This window comes from Lonchura striata, chromosome 1, assembly GCF_046129695.1.
Source record: "Lonchura striata isolate bLonStr1 chromosome 1, bLonStr1.mat, whole genome shotgun sequence".
NCBI lineage: Eukaryota > Metazoa > Chordata > Aves > Passeriformes > Estrildidae > Lonchura > Lonchura striata.
Genome location: NC_134603.1, coordinates 97,034,499 through 97,051,189, shown reverse-complemented (window position 1 = coordinate 97,051,189; position 16,691 = coordinate 97,034,499). Strand labels below are relative to the sequence as shown.

The window sequence follows — 16,691 nt, the reverse complement described above, 5'->3', positions numbered from 1 at the left end:
GCCATCACAGACTGGGCCAGAATGAACAACACTTTTTTCTTTTCCTTGCTTCTCACTTGTAATCAGTACACAGGGAATCTGCATTAGATTCATTTTGCAGCCATTACTGATGCTTGTAATCAGGAGCAGAACACAAGTGGAAAGAAAAACAAGCAAACAAAAAAAAAAGGCTCCACATAGCATCACTTTCTGAAAACCAGCCACTCCAGCTGCAGTTTCATGACCTCTTTATGCTGCTCTGGGCTGCTATGGAAACAATCAGCCCTAACCTTCCTGCCCACCCTGTCATGAGCTGGCCCAGGGAATTTGCCTGCTATTTTACCAGGTTCCTTTTCATTTGGATCAGCTGCCTGAGTGTCATACTGCTCAGCCTGCCCAAGCTCAGGAGGCAGCAGGAGAGCACAGTCAGCAGCAGCAATTCACAGCAGGATGAGCTGAAAGATGTTGTCTTACAGCAACAGCCTCACAGCACACCAGCCTTAACCTGCCTCAAGATATTCTCACACACACCTGACACAGCTTGCAAAAAGCACAGCCCGTTTTGGAGATATTCCAACACGTGTGCCACACCAGGTACAAACAAACCAGCGATCTGCCCAGACTGAATTCATTCATGCCTTCGTCTGGGAGGTGCTTATGCAAGACACGAAACAAAGCTAGAACTCTGCAGTCTCCTAATGAGAGTATGTATAAACAAACAGCTGGCAGCCCAGTTATAACAACAAAAAAAGAAAAAAAACCCACTTCCCCAAAAAGCACAAACCAAAAGACAGCTGTCTATGTATTTTAAAAACAATTTTGTTGCTGTTTTCATTTTCAAGAAATGTGTACGCTTCAAGATTAAACAGAGGCTTTTTTATTCCCATATTCCCATTGGTGTCTAAATGGCAATCCTCAAAAGCAAATTTCAGTCACGTGACAGCATTTAATCTGTATCAGCACAGCACTCTGATTGCTGGATGGGATTTTGGCGCTCTAGTCCATAAACCCTTATTTACATTCCAGAGCTGGAGGTTGGTTCAGAGGAAGTCTGAGGATGCTTCATCACATGGAATGGTGCTTATTCCTTCTGGGAAGTCCAAGTCTCTGTGTAGTTAACAGCTGGGCCAGTCCATTCATCACCATCATAAAAATGGTCAGTGACATCACCAGCACATAGTGGCTGATGCTGCAAGGAAGAGACAGATAAAAAAAGTGAGAGAAAAAAACAAATTTCCAGAGTAAAGAAAAAAAAAACAAACCCTGACATAAATAACCCTTTGAATATTTATTTTTTCAGTTTTAAGCAGGCCTAATTGTTCACCTAGGATGTAATTTTATATACACTGCTCCTAGAAGACAAGTATTATAGTAGTCCTGTCATTTAAAAATCCAAGTCTCTGACAAAATAAAATGGTGGGGACAACAGAAAACAGAACTGAACATACACCAAATGAATAAGAGTACCAGGTGTACTTTTCATTCAAATGGATAATTCAGTATATGTGAATGAAGCAACTGCAAAACTTTCATTTGCTGTCAACAATAGCACAGAATCTAGAGAGAACTTGCCATCAGGCAGATTCCTTGGTAGTAAGACAACTCGAATACTTATGTCAGATGAAGTGCAATTTTCTAGAGAAAACACTACCCCTAGTGACAAACAGCTTTAAGGAAAAAAAGCCAAAAACCAAAACCCCACTACTTTTTCACTAAACATTGCTAAAATCTGTAGAATTCTGTGCTGTGGTAGCACATGCAAAGAGATTAAAGAGATGAGTTCACGAGTGGCTAGTAAACACAATATGAAAATGCAGCTTCTGGGTTAGGATGCCCTGAAGCCACTAATGATTAAAAGTCTATCAAGCAGCAAGCTTGTTCTCCACTTGCTCAAATTCTGTTACCTGAGGTTCACTGGTGTTACAGATGGGCCATTTAGGGTCAGACTAAGATTCAGTCCAGGACATTCAGCATTCTGTATTCAATGGGTTCAAGGCCCATTTGGAATTAAATCTGGCTAAAAATGTCAAGAATAACAAGAACGGCTTCTTCAAAGACACCAATAACAAAAGGGAAACTATGGAAAATGTTGGCCTGCTACTGAATGGAGCAGGGACTTCTGCAAGAGAGACTGCAGAAAAGGCAGAGATACTGAATGCATTCAGCTTTCACTGCCAAGGCTAGCTCTCAAGAATCCCTGATCCAGGGGATCAGGGAGAAAGTCTGGAGGAAGGCAGACTTTCCCTTCATGTGGGAGAATTGGATTACAGACCATTCAGTCACACCTGACATCCACATGTGCAGGTGCCTCCCCAGCAAGTTCACTGATGTCACAAATCTGGGAGGAGTGGCCGATACCCCAGAGCGCTGTGCAGCCCCTCAGGGACCTCAACAGGTTGGGGAGATGGGCAGAGTGGAACCTTTTGGAATACAGCAAAGGCAAATACAGGGTCTTGCATCTAGGGAAGGATAACCCCATGGACCAGGACAGGCTGGAGACTGACCTGCTGGAAAGCAGCTCTGTAGAGAAGGACCTGGGGTTCCTGGTGGACAGCAAGCTGCCCATGAGCCAGCAGGGTGTCCTTGTGGCAGGGAAGGTCAAAGGTACCCTGGGGTATATTAGGAAGAGAATTGTTGCCAGTAGGTGGAGGGAGGTCGCCCAGCCCCTCTGCTCAGCCCTGGTGAGGCCACATCTGCAGTGCTGTGTCCAGTTCTAGGGTCCTCAGTACAAGAGAGACAGGGAGCTCCTGGAGCAGGTCTAGTGGAAGGCTAAGAATATGACCAAGGGACTAAGAGACTGGAGCATCTCTCTTACAAGGGAAGGCTGAGAGAGCTGAGCCTATTCAGTCTTGAGGAGAACCAAGTGAGAAGGGACCTCTTTAATGTCTATAAGCATCTGAAGGGAGGGTGTCAAGAGGATGGATGCAGGCTCTTCTCAGTGGTGCCAAGCAACAGAACAAGAGGCAATAGGCAAAAAATGGAACACAGTTCCACCTCAACATGAGAAAGCACTTTACTGTGCAGGTGACTGAGCACCGAAACAGGCTGCCCAGAGAGGCTGTGGAGTCCCTGAATAAAAGCCATCTGAGCACAATGCTGAGTAGTGTGTTCTGGGGGACCCTTCTTGACCAGGGAGTCTGGACTAGGTGACCTCCAGTGGTCCCTTCCCACCTCAAGCGTTTTATGATTCTGTAAGATCTGAATGGTACCATTAATGTAAACCACTAGTCATTCAGAAACCAGAAATCTTCCAAAACCAGTGACATTTCAAGTTAGAACTGCAGATGGAACACTACTGCACCCATGTCCATTATGCATCCACAGTAGCTTTGGTTTTTCTTGGGACTACTGAAGAAACTAGCCCACTGACATGAGACGTACCCATACCTGATGCACCCATACCTATTATTCCAATGTAGATGGCTCTTTAGGACAAACAGAGTAACTTCAGGCTCGATGAAGTCTGAGTTTAGTCAGGAATGCTTGCTGGCTTAATGACCTGGAATTTCTGCCAGAGGACTCATTCAGTTTGAGAGTGTAGCCACAGAAGAGCAGTAAAGCTCATAACGCCGATGCTATCAATCCTTACAACCCTGAGACTGTGACAACTCTGGCACTAGCCTAGCACATTAGACCTGTGAAGTGGAGAAGCACCAGCCCTCCACAAAGCTGGGCTGCTAACCAGTGTGAGAGAGAATAAAAGTAATCCAAAAAGTTTTTTCACAGCCAGGGTGCCAGCAACCAAAGGACCAAACATGGAGAACATGAAAACAGACTTGATGCATGCTGTAAGATTTTTCTGTTTCAGTTGAGTTTGACTAAAACATCTCACAAATGTCTTGCTCAAAATGCATAGCTTTAAGAAATCAATTAGAAAAATCCACCATCATAAAAGGGCTCAGACCTCAAGGAGCATAATCAGCAGCAGAGCAGCACATCTACAAGAGCCAAGCTCCTGTCCTGTTTCTGTGGGGAAGGTGTAAGAAGGGACACAGGGAGAGCACAAAGCCTTCTGTCACCTGGGCAATGCACTTTGGACTCCATAGTTCACAGCACATTTACAACAATAAAGATAAACTTCCTCAAGAGCTGCCTCTGAAAGATCAGCTGGGTGTGTTACAACTTCGGTTTCAGTTCTCTATGGGAAAGGACACATTGACAGATGAAACTCAAACTCTTGCTGCAGTTATCTTCATGGCATAATGTGGCCTTGGGGACTGTACATTCACCACAGGTAGATAAGGTTGCTGGCTCCTAAGGGAACAGCCAGTCTGGTAAATAGCTGGACACTCAGTATCTCCTGCCTTACTGGTAACACCTCAGCTTTCCTTCTCACCTGGCACCAGAATTCTAGTTTTTCATGTAAGCAGCAAACACTACTTTCCTTGTAACTTTCAAAGAACAATCACAAGCCAAATGAAGACCCTGCCTTTATTCCCATAGATACCCCAACACCATCACAAACATGCATGGTCCTCAGACAGGAATCTGAGTTCCTGTGCATCCCCCAAAAGGATCTCTTTCAGATGTGATCAGGATTTGGTGGGGCACAGGGAGAGGCTTTCTCAAAGCCAAAAGGTCTCTTCAAACTCTCCTTAGGCACCGGTCAGTTGAGGGACTGGGTCCTCCATACTTTTGTAAAGAAGACAGTGTTGCACACACTTCTCCCTTGCTATAGTCCACATGTCTGTATAGTTATGCTCCTTTAATAAAATATCAGATGTTCAAATATATATATATATATATATATAAATGCTACAGAAACCAATAAAAACAATTTTAATCTGTTCATCACATAATTACAAACAGCCAGCATCTTTGGGGATCTCAGCAACTGCACTGCCTGTGGGCAGCTCTGCCTGGTAAATTACTTCTGAGGCTTAGGGGTAATGCTGTATTTAAACAAAGAAAACCAGATTCTTACAGGTATATGCCACAACAGCAGTGTCAAATCTTGATCCCTATAAAATTCAGAACTTACACCCTTGACTGGATCTGTAGTTACAGTGAAGGAGGTAATTCTCAAAACAAGCTTTCTGCATCAGAAGTCAAATCTGAGCTAATGAGAAGGAGTGAGATTCTAGGATCCATGAAAATTAGATCCATGTGGAAGAAGAAGAGCCATTAAATAGGTACAAGAGAATAGCATAATGGGGCACAGTGGGGCAATGTTTATAAAGAATGAGACGGCAGAGGTAGCATATGTGGTGGATCATGGATGATCTACAGTAAGGCAGCGCTGTTCAGTGGAAAGGTAAAGTGCCCATGTATGGATCAATGCCAACAGGCAAAGCTGGTGGTAGGAAAATTTTTTATCAGGTAGCAAGACACCTGTTTCCGTGGCAAGGAACTACAAGGAGAACATATGAGGTACTACAACCTCCTGACTTTGTGACAGTGTATATTGGTAACAAAAAAAAAAAGAATCAAAGACAAGAAGAATCTAAGATATTAAAAAAATCAGGGCAATAAGGCAGTGGGAATCAATCTTGCTCCAAAACTAGGCTTTCTCCCAAGACAGGCTAATTCCTAAGATGACAGACCTGATTAGAAGCTGGAAAGACAAGAAGATGGAGTAAGTCACCATAGCAATTAAAACAATTAGGAACAAAATAAGTAAAACACAAACAACTTGTGCAAACACTTGGATGAGCACTCTCCAGAGACATTATTTCTTTGTGACATGCTCTTTGAACTGTCCCCAAGCACACACCAAGACCCCAGATTTAGATTCTGAATTTTAAGTTCCCTGCTTTTTCAGCCAGGATGCCACACCCTCTCTTCTCAATTTCACCAAAAACAAATCACAAATCTTTTGTTTTAACAGTTCAACCAAGAAGCCTCAGCATCCCAACCCTGAAATTGACTCCGTTATTCCTAAAACCTGAAAAAAGCAGTTTTGTGCTTTATATATGTCCCCTGACCTTTGAAACTGCAGAAGAACAGTTAAGATCATATCTTTATCTTCCAGTAGCTATAAAGAGAAGGAATAGTATAGTATTTGTCTGTATAAAGCTATATAATAGTCATATAAAGAACCTTTAAGGTTTATCTTTACTATCAGGTTATATAACCATTTACAAAGTGCATGCACTGTAAAGATATAGGAAGATTTCAAGGCTATTTCTCACTCTTTCTGGAAATATACAGACGGAGATAGATAAACACCTTTTAAGCTGCAGAGAAATTATTTTAGTGACAAAGAAGTTGAAAAGCTAGTTATTCCATTTGGCTGTTATTCAAAAATAAAAGGACCTGTCAGAACAAACTTCTCATGATCATGTATTACACACTGATACATCAAAAACACTAGGAAAATTACATTATTATTTTTAAGAAATTTAGTGGTGTGTTCTTCTGGGGCATATGATGCAATTCAGGTTACTTCAAGGTATGTAGGTAGAGGGCAAGGTTAAGCACACCTTCGAAGTTTGTGTATGCTGCTTTGAGTTCTGCATTCTCTGCAAGACTATTATCCCATTATTATACCAAAACAATGAAAAGCACTCTCTGAATGACAAGCTTACATTGATTTTGGCATCATCATTAAGAAAAGCGACTTTAAAACTTTCCAAAAAGCCATAAATATTTATGGTAAATGATAATTTACTGAGAGGAGGGAATCAGTGGTGCATTGATAATTTACTGAATGCAGTAATACAGGGACTATATGTTGGAGCTGTTGTTGATCAGCATTTCATTAACGAACTGGAAGAATGGAAGAGGTAGAAATCTGTTCCCATTCAAAGACAACACCTATGTCACCTGCTGAATTCCACTGGGAGAATAAAGACATCATATTGTTAAGGCAGATTTGAGGCATGGTAAAATGCCCTGTCATATGGTTAAGGCATAGCAGAATAGGATGTAAAAGCCAGGAATTAGGGGTGAAATTTTAAAAAATAGATAATATCAGTTCAGTAAACAAACCTTACTTCCAAACAATGAGATCCACTAGGAAAGAAAACATCAAGATGAAAAAGAAGTGAAGGTCTTTTTATTGCAAAGGATTTAAAGCCAGCTCATCTACATGAAACTCAGCTGTTGGAAAAACCAAGTATTGCCTACTAAGTCTCCTAGTCAACTCGCATATTCTTAGTAAGTGAGAGAAAATAGAGAACTTTTGAAGATGGTAATTATAAAATCTGTGGAAAGCCCATCACCACAAAACAGGATGAATACGAAAACACATCAAAGCTTTACAAATGTGGCACATACACCACTGGACTCTGAGAGACTTTAGAGGAATGAATCTCCAGCAAGCAAATAAGCTGCTAGTTTTCCACCTCTGATTTCACTGATGTGCTAAGCAGTAACGTAACACAAATCCAGATATTTTTGCTTACACATACATACACACTTCCTATCACTGTGACAAGAAAAAAAGAAAAATGTGAGAGCAGCTGTCCCTAAAGACTTCTCCTAGTCTCAGGAAAGCTTTGGCAACATGGAAAATGTTGCCTGTCGTAAGACAGGATATTTTCAGGCCTTGCTGTCTAAGCAGCAACAGACAACACTGCAGTAAGAATGCCACAGAGTAGTCACTGCACTTGCAACAAGAGGACTGGAAAGAGCTATGTTAGTATCCCACTCCCACTGGTTTTGGGAATCACCCAAAACCCCTTGAAGCTCATCTTCCATTTCAGGAACAAACAAAAAAATCTTCTGCTGTTACCTGCTAATTTTGCCAAGCCTGAGGATCACACATTAGAAATCTGCTCAGAGGAGAAAGTTCTGGTGCCAAAATAATGCTCATGTTAGATAAAGGAAGGACCATTTAGCTCTGCACCTATGGCTTCACTTCCTTTCTTAAGCAACCTAATTATTTTTCTTATCTGCATATATACACCTACATATAAGACATATATAAAGAGACTACAATAAAATAACATAGTTGGTAGAGTCAAGCACTCAAAAGTGAAGTAATGACAGAGGTTGCCTGAACATTATGAATGTCCATGTTAAAAATTAATCAAACTACTCTTTCAAAAGGCCTTTTTCAGGGCTTTCTTCAGTGATCAAAACACACACATGTAGAGGCAGAATTAGTGGTGCATAATGAGCTCTCCTAATCTCTTCAGAATAAGGCAGCCTTCCAGCTGAGATAGATCCAGCAATGCATTACTGTTGTAAAGCTCTAGCTGTGAAGACCATGTATCAGAGAGGAAGCTTTTGGGTACTTGTAAGAATTTATACTTTTGCTGCTAACTCCCAATTAAGAAACTTCTTGTCCAACAGAGCATAAATTTTCTGAGGGCTTTAATATCCTTATTAATCTGCAGAGGAATTCAAACCAAAAGGTGAAGCCCTCTGACTTACCATAAACTGACCATAGCAAAGAAGTGGGTAGCTAAAGTGAAATTTTCATTGTTTGATCTAAATGTACCTCTGCCTACTGTGAACCTTCAGAAGGTAAGGATGAGCAGGAATTGGAACCTCCAAATAACACGTGTGCACGTGTGCCCACACGCTGCTGGGAACAAAGGGCCTCGCAAAAGCAAAGCGCAGAGTACACGTAGACTAAACAGAATATTAACAATGGGTCACTATTCAGTTTCTGTTCAAATAACAGTGTCAAGTGACCAGATTGGCTGGATTAGTAACAACACATTCCCTACTAAGCTTACTACACCATTTTATCTATTTTCACAACTTGGGGAAGGTAAATCTGAAATGTGTATTCCTTGTATTTGAGGTTAATAGGACTCACAATGCAAAACAAATTCTCTCATTTTAGCTGAGATTGCTATGTTTAATGTTAAACTTCCACAGCTAGGGGGAGAATAAGTGCATGGGCCTTGGTAGCCACCAACATATTTACACATGGTTTCACAGTGAACTGTATATGGAGGTTTAACTAGAAACAAGGTAATTAACAACTTCAATAAATTGTTATTTTAACAGTGATTAAAACAAATTAAAATGCAAAACATTAATTAAAATAGTTTTTCTGTAATTACTCTTCAAACAGATCCTATTAACTGTATTTCTTGCCATGCTAGATTTACTTCTTATTCTGTGTTGCTCTGGCACAGATTTTAAGGCACAAGTTTTAGCTTGGGATATGTATATGTACATCTATGTGTGCACATGTGTTTAAAGTATGTGGAATATCCCTGAAACATTTGATTAAGCAGAGTAGTTGGAAAAAATGATAAGAATTCTGAGTAGATAAACAATAGTATGAACCCATGAAGCTTTAAAAATACAATGGAAGCAAAAAAGGTACTGTACCTTGTGCCAATATCCAGCCAGCTTCCATAATCTTTAACCAAAAAGAAAAAATGCTAGGAAATAAAACAACTTTGATTAGCACATCAACACTGCACAATTGGAAGAGAAAATTAAACCCAAATTTTTTTCAGGCTGCTTGCTCCAAATTTCTAATTCTTCACATAGAATCAGCATAACACCTTTCCAGAAATGATTATTTGGACCACAGCAAAGAATAGTCTAGGAACCAGAAATAGATTTAACATGGTATCAAACCAAAACATCAAGAGATGGACTAAGTTCTTTCTAGCTTGGCTTGCAAAAACCAGAGAAACACCAGAACTTGTTCAAAAAGAAGAGCCAAGCCACCTTATTGTTTGAAATAACACATGCCAAATAATGCATAGTGCCTAAAAGTTTTCATGGAATTTCAACACAAATATCTTCGGGCAACTCTGGCAGTTCTCCACCTGTAAAGCAGGAATTCTGGGAGAAGATAGTACTTACCTATTAGTGAATTCCCCTAATTCTACCTGGTGGCTCCATTGATTCAAGACTACAAACATGTTCTCTTTTTGGCCTGCTACTTTCTCTTTTCTTGACAGAGTTCCTACATATCTCCTACAAATCTCTTTGTTTTTTTGTTTTTTTTTTTTTTTTTTTTGTTTTTTTTTTTTTTTTGTTTTTTTGGTTTTTTTTGGTACACCAAGTACATTGTTTCAAAATACTTAAACCAAAATAGGAAAATATATGAGATGTAAGACCCAGATATACTGGGGCTTGCTACAGACCAGTAAGTGCCTGTAATCTTATTTTGGTTTAATTATACCCATTTTATTAGTGAAATGCTATGAATGTGATTTATTGGTATCCTATTTCTTTTCCTGTGGAAGTTACCCAAAAGCAAATTAGTCATACAGGCTTATTTGAAACTTACCACGGCCATACCTTCTTCTTTTCTCACTCTACATGCAAATTAGCAATTATTTGGTTTTTACTCACTGTTTTTCCTATCAGGTGATATTTACAGACCACATTCTACTAAGAAATAAGATCAGGAATGCTTATTCCAAGGGATAAAATGAAACCAGCACATATAAAGTGACAACACCAGCTCTACCTGCTGATTTGAAACTGTTTCTATTTACCTGTGGCACCACTTGCTGATTTGAAGACGGCTGGAGTGGGCAATGAAAACATACTTTTAATTTGCAAAAACTGTGTTGGGAGATTATTCAGCTTTGGGTTGTTTTGGCTAACTTGGTCTGTGGATGCAGGCTTTCTGAAGATAGCATTTCCTGACAGCTTATTACAAAAGGCACAAAGTGTATTTTTGGAAGTTGCTGATCTCCTGGATTCTGACAAAGCTAATGGAGCTGGTGGGTAAAGCATTTCTCCTTTTCCTCTCTTTTTCAAGAGAAGCTGGGGTGGGTAAAAAGTTTGGAATTCCTGAACAATTAACTAAACCTTGCACACAGCTAAAACTGATATTCTTGTTTAATTTTTTCCAAGAAATTTGATTTTAGAGCAAATGAGAAACTCCAAATGTTAACTTATTACTTCATTTTGTCTCTCATTATTATAAGAACATTGCTTCTTCAGAAGCATTAATTACATGAAATTCGAAAAGCAGTGATTGGAAGAATTTGATCTCTAAGTTATGCTAGGATTTCAGTCCAATTCTCTGCCCTAGTTAGAAAAACTTTGAAGTCTGAAACAAATTCAGATCTCTCTTGATGGAATTAGGAAAACTCTCTGCTTTCTTGATCTTATTTGAAGAGAGTGTGCAACAACAACTTACCAAAGCCATAATGTCCGAAATCACAAGGACAATGAGGAAAAGGCTACAAAGAAAAGAACCCAGCAAAGTCAGACCATCAACCTTACTTATGGACACGGCTATTAAAACAGCTTATTAAAACCCACAGAAAGAAATTAAATAAAGATATGACTTCTTACATTTGCCTTTCAAACACTCAGGTACATTTTAATCTACTAGACAACAATTAAAATACATGACTAGAACATCTGGCATTTATAATTTCATATTAATAGGGTTTCAGTTTTGCAACAGAGAAACCTAACATGAATCATTTTTTGGAGAACAAAAGAATCTTACAAAGAGCATCTGACCCATTCTTGATGCAGAGAGCTGTGTGCTGGTTGGACCACATAAAGCTGATTTGGAGCTTCATGATGGACTCAAGAGTCAGCAAAGCTGTTTGGCAGATACCTAAGCTGATCAGTCCCACCCTGCTGACAGCCATTCTGCTGGGTCAGAAGCTGCTAAAGGAGGTGCTTGCCCTCTTCCAAATCTCTGGATGCCCATAACATGTTCTGGGAACACCCAGAATTTTGGTGTTATGCTCCCAAACTGTGTGCCTCTTTACAGGTAGCAGTTAACTTCTGGAAGTTAGGCTTAGGCTAGTACAAGGAACCAGAAAGGAGGAGGCAGAGCTATTTTTCCCCCCCATTAACCTAATCTCCTTTTCCTCAAACTATGTAAATCCTAAATTACATGAAAGCAATTGCTGTAACTGGTTAAAACTGGTTTCTAAGTTAATGACACTGAAGTAATGTTGTAAACAGCTGACCCATTAACAAAAGTCTTTAACTAGAATACAGCTAATTTATCAGTACTACCATCATAAAGCTACAACTGTTTTTTTGGAAAATGTGTCCTGCTGCAGCATTGCACGAGCATGTACTGGGGAGATACCCATACCAATGCCTCTAAATGAGGAACTTGCTGATATTGCCTACATCAGTTGTGCTTCATTAGTAAATCAGGATGCAACAAACCAGCTGTATCTCAGACAGTGGGAAAGGCTTCTCTCTGGTAACCTATGGCTCAGATAGATAACATGTTACAGTAATAGTGCTTAGGAGGCACTCAGCTAGAGGGATATGTTTTTATAGGCAAGTTCCAAGAACATATTGGGACAGAATATTCCCCACTGGGAAAAAAAAAAAAAAAAAGTCTTTAATCTGTAATCAGGGACTTCAGGAGCAATTTGTCCAAATCACAAAAATCCACTTTTTGCCCTTCTGAACTGCAGGAAGCCTTTCTCAGCTGAAGGACAAGACTAATTTCAGGGCATGTTTATACACTGCAAAGACAAGATTGTTCCCCGTGACGGCTTAATTTATCTAGCAGGGGCAGCAACAGCAGTAAAAAGTGCAGCACAGACTTCAGGATGTGCTAACAATCAGAGCACAACCTCTCCGGGGATCCTGGGTGTGCCTTGTGGTTCCTGCCTTGTTCCCAGGCGGATGCCGTGGCACTGTCACTGCATTTGTTACCTGAGCTGTTGTTACCAGCCAAACGAAGCTGGCACAAACACCAGAGTTACAATCACAGTCTCATGAAGTGGCACAGAAATACTTGTGTCCCCTGGTTTATGAAGGCAGTATAATTTCCCCTCTCACACACTCAGATGCACATTCCATAAAAGTTTGCAATATCACCAGTGCTGCCAAGGCAAGCATTCACAAATTGGGAAATGCTGACCTTTATGATGCTTGAGCCCTAGAAATGGAAACCACTAGCTGGTCATCTGAGCAACCCCAGTGCAGCCCTACTGCAAGCCTTAGGGGATGAGGATGAACCCTTCCCTGGGGGTCCAAGGACGATGCAGGCACAGCGTGCACACAGCTAAGGCAGAGCAGGTAAAAGGGGTGGGGAGTGTCATGCTGCCTCTCCAACAGGGAGTCAGACTTTGGGCTGCCCACCTCTCTTTGGTAGTGGGTGGTGTTGTACAAGGACAGAACAGGCAGGGTGAAAGCAAACAGAAAAGCAGAGGACATCACAACAAGTGAAGACAGTTTCCTCACGCTCAGCTGAGCAATGCGCAGGAGAAAGTCCCTGAAGTCCTCCTGCCACACACAGGCAGGACTTTTGGTCAACCCCACACAACATCCCACAGTGACAAAATCACATGGCTGACAGGGACCTCCTCCATCTCAGCATCATCCATAATACCACACGATGAGTGGAGGATCCAGTCATGTGCACTGGGTCTGATGAATGGGGTGAACAGGGCTAACAAAATAAGTCTTGAGACAGGGAAAACATGTTTCAAGTCTGGATACAGTAATTTGTGAGGGTGGGCAGCATAGTCTGAAAAACCCTTAGAGATAGGGAAAGGACTGACAACCATCTTCTGCTGCAAAAAATATGTAATACTGAACACACATGGGAAGCACTGAAATGCAATGCAAGGACATCCAGTACCTTTTTTTTTTTTTAACGCTATTTGTGGTGAGGTCAGTGTTACAAAGCTATAAATTGGTTACATTACAAATGGGCTATTTAGAAAATACTATGCTATAGGCAGAGATACAGTATAAAGTAAAAATCAGACTTTAAATTCTGCTCATTTTTAACATTATGGAGGAAAAAGGGTCCTTCTGTGTATTGTCAATAAAGAATATTAAATATCTGATTGTTCCACTTCAATTTACACTCATTTTGTCACTAAGGAAAAAAACCCTGAACTTGCAGAAATCACTGAAGAAAACCCCAAGCCCTAATAACAAATAAAAGCAACGAGATCTAATAGTAATTTTTTTTAAATTTACACTGAGATTTGAAAATTCTGAATTCTTCCAAAATAGATTTGAAACCCTTTCTAATGCAGAAATACAGCATGTAATGTACCTCTTAGAAGACAGCTGTGTTGTGACTTGAACAGCTTCGAAAGCACATGATACCAGAACAAACGGGATTGCAACCTGTTCAAAACACAAGCTACATTTTGGCTTACAGTCATATTTACAAAAAGAACCTAGGCAGGTTGTGGAAATATTTTCCTGTTTTTGAAATTATCACAGAAGGGTATGTTACAAAATGAAATATTGGCTGGACAGGGTAGAAAATAATTTCGCAGGAAACTTCTTCAGTTAACTAGTAAAAACCCCCTTCCATGGTCATAGCTGAACTGCAGTGAAATAAGCCATGAGGTAATATTGAAAACTATAACTAAAACATATCCTCACTTCATTTATCCACTTTAGCACTAGTGATAAATACTTCAACAAGGCTTGAAGATAGAACTAATCAGATTCACCATCTCACATGACAGGCTGCAGGGTTTCAAGTGTGAAGGACAATCTCATCACAAGCACAAAAAAGTCTGAATACAGAAGGCATTCAATAAAGCAAGGGTCACACGGCCCCTCCAGAGCCAGGTCAAGTAAATGTAAATGGTTCAGTAAATTAAGAACAAAAACTAGAAAACATGAATGCTGCCTTTTGCTCTTTCCAAAGTTGATTTGCAATCCTCATATTAGCAGTGTATAAAGCCTGACTGCTGGCATCCAGCAGGTTTGCACTATTGATCTGTGTTCTGTAGGACAACATGCAGTGTACCTGTAACTTCAGTCTGCTTCCTCTGGGACAGAAGCAGCAAAAAAGCAGTGGTAGAAAATACTGCTTATTTTAGTAATAACCAATAGATTCAGCATCCTATTTCACCCCCTCTGTCAGATCCTTTACTCAAATACTAGAAAAGAGCTACCACACCTTGCCTGCAAACCAGAAGTGCAATGCAATCTCTGACAGACTATTAAAAAATACAGAAAATAATGACCATTATAAAATGATAACCTAATCAGTAGAACATTCAATACCTCTATTTAATGTAATAGAGATAGAGTTAATTATATATATCCTCAACATTTCTGTTGATATTATACTACGGGAAAAGCTTGTAACTTTAAAAATTATTGAAGTACTTTCAACATTTGAAATTTCCATTTTAATACAATAAACTGACCAAATGCTGTTAAATTACACTTACACACACTTTAACTTCTCTTTTGGGAAACAAAATGATCTCTATAGAAACACTACAAAGGCTGAAAGCTTCACATGTGGTTAAGCAGCCTAATGAAGCTCAAATATATATACACATGTTCTTTTGTGAATTGCAAAGTAACAACCATGTATGTTATTTATTCCACAGTTCTCTGAGAAAATTTTACCAAGTTAAGATTACTAACCTTCAGTAAAAGCAAGCCTCCCATCATGAAGGGACTGAACACAGTCAAGAAACAATAGACAGAAGCAGGATCAAAACTAGAGAAACACAAAAAAGACATTACATATCTTGGAAATGGCATTTTCCATTTAAAAAACCCCAGCCTTTAATTACCCTGTAACACACAGGGTTGTATATACATTTTTAAACAAGGCTTCCAATTTTATCTTCTCTTGATGAAATATTAAATCAGCAGGGACTGCCAACCTCACCTTTCTTTCTCTACAATTTCTCTCTGATTGTGTTTTTCAAGGTGCCATGCTGTTGGTGGGCAACCAGGCTCTCTCTGCTCATCCCGTCAATAACATCTAATGGAATTGAGACAGCCTCACAAACAACAAGCTCAGGCTCTTAGGGAAGATGTTACAGAGAGCAGAAACAAAATAAATTATTATCCTTCCACTGATTACTGCTTTGATTCTGCTGTCCTGATTTTGATAACTAAATTTACATTTAGTACGTCAACGGCAGGAAGAATTTTTTGTACTCTGTGTCTCAAATAAATTTAAAAAATTTACCTGTTAATAGAAGCTATGTTCCCAGTGCCAAAAAAGGCTGTCACTATGAAGAAAACCTAGAATGTATTTAAGGAAAATACACTACGGAAATGGCTGCAATAAAATAAAACTCATGTTTCTCCTCCTTCATTCCAATTTGCTTTCAAAATCTGTCATGAAACCACAAGAAACTGATCCACTGTTACAGGCTTACAGTGCATTAAGAAAGCCAAAGTATTTTTTAGCTAGATTTCACACACAACTATATCAATTTTAAAATGCACATACTGCCTAGGTAAGGTTTCAGAGCCTGCCTTGAGGCCCCTGTAAGAAAGCTGCAGCTGGCTTTTTGGGCCCCTGCCTAGCAAGATAGGAACATTCCTGGACCACAAGCCCAGCAATGCCCTCAAACACATGCTTTTGCAGAAAGTAAAGACACAGGCATATGTCCTGCACACCAAAAGAGATGGTTTTATTGAGGAACTGGCTCTTAAAAAAGGCTAGAGGCTCCTATGCTACTATAGATTTTTTTTGCCCAAAGATTATGCCGAGTCTACCCATGGCAATATGGGACTCCTGTTTTCTTCATCACTTGAGGGAGAATGACTCCAGCAGTATCTATACAGCTAAAAGTTTTTTGATAAATCCTACCTTTTTCATCTAGATACAACACTTACTACTACATGAGCCCATGAAAGTTATTTTCTTCCTCCTGAGCTCATTAGAGCCCATTATAGTTCACATGGTTTCAGTTGAAGAATGTTTTTTAACTTATTTTGCATAAGGCAGAGGGTCATAAGACAGTGAGGATGGGATGCTGTTGCCAGAGCTCCCACTGGTCCTTTTGCTACTGTTATGGCTCCCACACTGGATCATTTAAGTCTCTCCATAAACAATTTGTTACCAACTCTTCAGTAGAATCACTGGGATTCTGCATGCAATATTTTGGAAGGATTAGGTC

The 16,691-nt window shown here is 39.9% G+C and overlaps 1 protein-coding gene across 4 annotated transcripts in view; it reads right to left on the bottom strand.

Annotated features, from left to right (window-relative positions):
* Positions 1-772: 772 nt before the first annotated feature.
* The window catches only part of PIGN (phosphatidylinositol glycan anchor biosynthesis class N), a 96,811-nt gene continuing 80,892 nt past the window's right edge, over positions 773-16,691 (bottom strand). Inside the window, exons 24-29 of one of the 4 annotated variants that reach the window (XM_021552344.2) lie at positions 15,752-15,807; positions 15,196-15,271; positions 13,853-13,926; positions 10,994-11,036; positions 9,214-9,266; positions 773-1,168 (exon numbers count right to left, since the gene is read on the bottom strand). In XM_021552344.2, the coding sequence (XP_021408019.2) occupies positions 1,045-1,168; positions 9,214-9,266; positions 10,994-11,036; positions 13,853-13,926; positions 15,196-15,271; positions 15,752-15,807 (426 nt within the window). In that variant the 3' untranslated portion in view covers positions 773-1,044. Of the gene's footprint in view, positions 1,169-9,213; positions 9,267-9,889; positions 11,037-13,852; positions 13,927-15,195; positions 15,272-15,751; positions 15,808-16,691 lie in introns of those variants that run through there. The other 3 variants (XM_021552348.2, XM_021552346.2, XM_021552347.2) reach the window with 3 other exon arrangements.